The 4833-nt window shown below is 35.5% G+C and overlaps 1 protein-coding gene across 2 annotated transcripts; it reads right to left on the bottom strand.

Annotated features, from left to right (window-relative positions):
- Positions 1-496: 496 nt before the first annotated feature.
- LOC113293915 (upstream activation factor subunit spp27-like) lies at positions 497-4390 on the bottom strand. Of its 2 annotated transcripts, XM_026542359.1 has the most exons (7): positions 3992-4390; positions 3499-3619; positions 3218-3392; positions 1706-1768; positions 1365-1427; positions 1119-1285; positions 497-805 (listed from the first exon to the last, which is right to left on the bottom strand). In XM_026542359.1, exons 1-7 carry the CDS (start codon positions 4285-4287, stop codon positions 680-682), a joined length of 1011 nt encoding a protein of 336 aa, XP_026398144.1. In that variant the 5' UTR covers positions 4288-4390; the 3' UTR covers positions 497-679. The 2 variants fall into 2 exon arrangements, with proteins under 2 accessions (XP_026398144.1, XP_026398148.1); XM_026542363.1 differs by lacking the exon at positions 1706-1768.
- Between the last annotated feature and the right edge of the window lie 443 nt (positions 4391-4833).

Below are 4833 nucleotides of genomic sequence, written 5' to 3'. Positions count from 1 at the left end.
GCTCAAAATGTGAAACGGCCCAATCTACTTCATTGATTAACAAAACTTCATTCTCACAGAGGCTCCCCTAATGGGTCAGAAGAAACACTGCAGGGAGGTTGAGAAAAGAAGAGAAGGAACTGCCCTGCAAGCACCACGGCCGGATCAAACATCTATGTTGTGGAGTACACGACACACTTGAATTAGTCTCCATTTTCGACTTACATTCTGCAAGCAGTATACATACTCAGATACGATGAGTTATCAGAATTGACCAGCTTCACAAAGCAAGACACTGGCTACCTTATACAAAGTTCAACCATGCTTGTTCCAATCTTCTTCGGTTGCAGATTCATAGGGAATCCAGAGGAAAGCTTAGAAACCCAATGCTAATTACCAAAATCAAAGGGAACGAAAATATTATCATAGGAAAGGGAATCCGGAGGAAAGCTTAGAAACCCAATGCTAATTACCAAAATCAAAGAGAAGGAAAATATTATCATAGGAAAGCACAGAGAACGAAACAACTGAAACTTTCAATTAAAGTACTTGTATTGCTCTCCTGTAGTTTACAGGAAAAAAAAGAAGAAGTAAGACATACAGAAGGACAGTTTCTTGGGTAACTCAAAACTACAAGCAGAAGCAAAATTGCTCATTTCATTTTTGGTTTTCTTGAAACCAGTAAAAACAACAAGCAAACTCACTGTTCCGACTTGACAAAATGAACAGCTAAATGCTTCGCAACGGTAAAACCAGTGAAAGTCTCCAGGTTAAAGAGTTCTTTCAATTTATCATCGCATATTATTTGTCTCTTGTCAGATGGATCCTTCAAGGAAAAAACAATAAACTAGTGAGCTACACATGTTTTGATCAATAAAAATAAAAATCCAAACATGAACAACCAGTCAAGCACATTATCATTAATACATGAGTCAGACATCTAAACAATTAGCAGTTGGAAAATAAGATGGTGAAAATCTACGAAATCTTTGAGCTCTAAATGTAATAAAGAAGAATGAAATAAGCAAAATCTTGATGTCCATTTGAACTACCATAATATATTATTGATGGTGCATAACATACGAAATTTGAATATGTAGAGGTCACAAATGCAAGTTTCATCTGCAGCATTACAATACCTGTAGATTGTTTAATTTAATGTACTCCCACATTTTCTTTATAACCTCTGCCCGCGATAATGAAGTTTCACCAGTACCCAAAAACTTCACTAGAGCATCTGAAAGTTTTAGCGGTGCGTGAAAACCTAATTTTTGACGTTTGTCTTTCGGCTGTGAATCGTCTGAACCTGAACGAAAAGAGAAACAAAGAGTATGTGGCTAACGTTTATAAATAATGATAAGCAAACTTTAATAAACTCATCTCACCTTCTGTTTTCTCTTGTTTTCGCTTTTGTTCTTTTTTCTCTGTCTTGACTGGAGTCACAGTGGCTGCAAATTCGTGCAAATGTTTTGTCAATCTTATCCCATGATAATAAAGAATGAAGAGCAGCAACAAGAATAACAGCGAGCTCAAGGTCATGCAGAATAAACTGGAATCACAACAATTGTAATGGAAACTGGCAGCAATATGATCACATGGGGCTATTGAAAGGTTCAAAATAGCATGCAAATAAGATTTTTTTTTTTTTTACATGTTCCAAACATCAAGTTACACATACAAGTTAAAACTATTCAATGATAAGCAAATCTGAATAAACTTATCTCACATTCTGTTTTGTCTTGTTTTCGCTTTTGTTCTTTTATCTCTGTCTTGACTGGAGTTATAGTGGCTGCCAATTCGTGCAAATGTTTTGTCAATATTATCCCATGTATAATTAAGAATGAAGAGCAGCAACAAAAATACAAGGTCATGCAGAATAAACCGACTACTAATCACAACAAAATAATGACTGGTAGCAATTTGATCACACGGGGTTATTGAAAGGTTTAAAATAGCATGCAAAATAGAAGAATTTTTCTTTTATAAACACATGATAAGTTACACTATTTCTACTTGTCTCCATCCCTACTAAGTACTCCAAGAGCAAGTCCGACAATGCAAAAAAATTATGAAAGGACGATTATTCAAATGGTGTACAAAATTCCAAGCCAAGATACAATCTGATACTTCTTTTGTTGTTCCTTAGGAGACTCGATAATGGCACAACAAGCCCTACAACCAGCACTACCAACTCTGGGAATTAGCTAAACATGTGTGTGTTCTTTTTATCTGTTCTCTCTACAGCAACCCAATTATTTCTTTAATTTACCAGAACAACTCGAGAAGAAAAATATATCAGTTTATGTTTCAAGACTTGTCTGAAATGCTCGACTCTAAAAGGCCAAATAGTTAGAGGCATACAGTGTATAGTACAAGACTAGAGAGAAGCAAGACCCACCACAACCCCAAGACCGTTTCACCTTAAGACTTGATCCTGCAACCTTTTCTTAACCTCCCAGTCTTATCACATATTAACGACTGCACTACTTGAAAAGTCCCAAATTGTGCAAGGAGGCATACAAATTACAACAAGGTTTGACAATATATATCTGGCCATGGTTCCAATAGAAGCCAGCAGACACCCTGATACCTAACAATAACAGTCTTAAGTACTTGGTAAAAAGCTCAATTCAAGATTTTCTATAAGAAAGTAATTTTATTCAGTTTTTTTAGAAAACTCTATCTATCTAGTCTCATGCATTGTTGTATGTCAACAATTTGTCAGATGAACTGAATGACCAAGGGTCATCCACATATGACAATCTTTCTGCTAGATAGAGTAAAGAAGAGTGAACACAGATGCAGTCATTCAAGCAGTTTACACTTTACACCTTTACGTCATACTATTTTATGCCATGCTGCAACACTCAGCATTTTGTGCACACTTGAGCAAGGCCATCCATTCAAACAAACAGGAATCCATAGAAATCATGGTTAAAAAAAGGAACCATGATATCGACCCAGAAAAGGCACAGACAGAGGTGCAAATCCACGGACAACACAATAAAACCTTCCTATTGGAGGCAGCTAATGATTTCGGGTTGCATGTACAAAGATGATTAAATTAAAGAAGAACATTGTACACACCACACTAGATAAATTCATGAGGCACGCAATCAATGAACAAAATTCCATTGGAAAAGAAAAACTGTAGGAAGCTACTGAAAATGTTGAGATTATTAAACAAGGTGAAATGTGTGCAGTTTCATGTGACCAGTTAAAGCTTTGAGAACAATACCCTCATCCGACTCCAATGGCCAAATATGCTTGGACAACACCTTATTCATTTGAAACATGTTGATGGAATCGACTCGAAAAAGATCACGCAATGATTCATCACACAAAATTTCTCGCTTATTTTTTGGGTCTTGCAAGTCCTTCTCACGAATGTACGCCCAAAGTTGCTTGACAACCTAGAACCAAAGTAACAACAAACATTAAGGTTTTGAAACCAATGGCAATGTAAATGGAAAATTACTTCCAAAGTTTCGATTATTTAGACTTCCATGATAGCATAACCTCAGTTCTAGCCATTTCGGGTACTCCAATAATTTTTTGAAGCTCCGGCGATAAGCTGCATACTTTATTAAATCCACCCCCTCCTCCTCTTTTTTTCTCCCCATCATTGGCCTTCTTAGACCTGCATAATACAGCAACATTCAGTTAACCTATTCCAAATTCCTATTAATCTAAAGTGATTAACCATGCAAAATCATCAATAAAACTATTTTCCCTCATTCTATGCCATTCTAGAACTCAGACATCAATAACAATGCAGATTAGGGTTAACTAGCTTAATTTCTATTCAAAGTTCAAACTTCTAGGCATCAATAAGAATCAATAAGTAAAATTAAAGAAATAAAAAGATTCAATCTTTATCCAATTCCCCCAAATTGTGCAATTAAATTTACCATTCCCATCACAATTAATCAGAAGTGATGAAATTAACAATTTTCTATCTATAAAACACCTATAATTAAACAAAACAAACAATCACAGTAGTAAAACTCACACTTTTTTTTTCTTCCTGGTCCCCCCATTCCTACTACTCGTTCTTCTTTCCGGTTCTTCTTCTTCTTCCTCTTCCTCTTCATCTACTTCTTCTTCTTTTTCCTCATCATCGTTCTTCTCAACTTGGGTTTGAAGATAAAGGTCTACTTGTTCTCTAATAAAAGCTTTCTTCTCTGATAAATCCACACCAAAATCTTCTTCTAATTTCCTCCTTACCATACCTGTTGTTGTTGTATTTAAGTCTGAAACACTCAAAAATTCTCTAAGTCTTTCTACTAACTCTGAATCCTGTACCATATTTCCTCTTTTTCCCCACTCTGGATTTTTTTGTTGTCTTCTCTTTCTCCGTTTTTTCTCAACAAAGAATGTAATGAAGATTGTCAAGGGGGAATGAGATCGGTATTTGTGGCCAAAAGAGGAAAAAAACCGGTTTTAAAGATGGCTTTATTTTAAGGTGTTATTTTCTTATAAGTGGGTGGACGATACTATACATCAGATACTGATTTGATCAGGACTATGGATTAGTCGATGGTTGATGGTACAGGAGAGTATTGTTCACTTGATGCTACGATTTGGGCGTATAAATTTCGAATTTAGATAGGGTGCAATTTAGGGTATTGCACTCGTGTTTTACTTTTTGCATATTGGACAAATTTATCCTCTGAGATCATCGACGGAGTAGATTTTCTTTTCATTTTTGGTAATCTAACAAGGATATTTTTGCGTTGGTACTGGGTACTTAAATCTTCTAGTTAATTTTTTTTTTCTCTTTTTATTTTTTATCCTGGCTTGATTGGGGTATACTTAAACTAATTGGAGTATACACAATTCTAAAGGGACTCT

Source organism: Papaver somniferum, chromosome 1 (genome assembly GCF_003573695.1).
Source record: "Papaver somniferum cultivar HN1 chromosome 1, ASM357369v1, whole genome shotgun sequence".
NCBI classification, from domain to species: Eukaryota; Viridiplantae; Streptophyta; class Magnoliopsida; order Ranunculales; family Papaveraceae; genus Papaver; species Papaver somniferum.
Note: the sequence above shows the minus strand (reverse complement) of the source record. Positions and strands in the feature narration are given on the sequence as shown.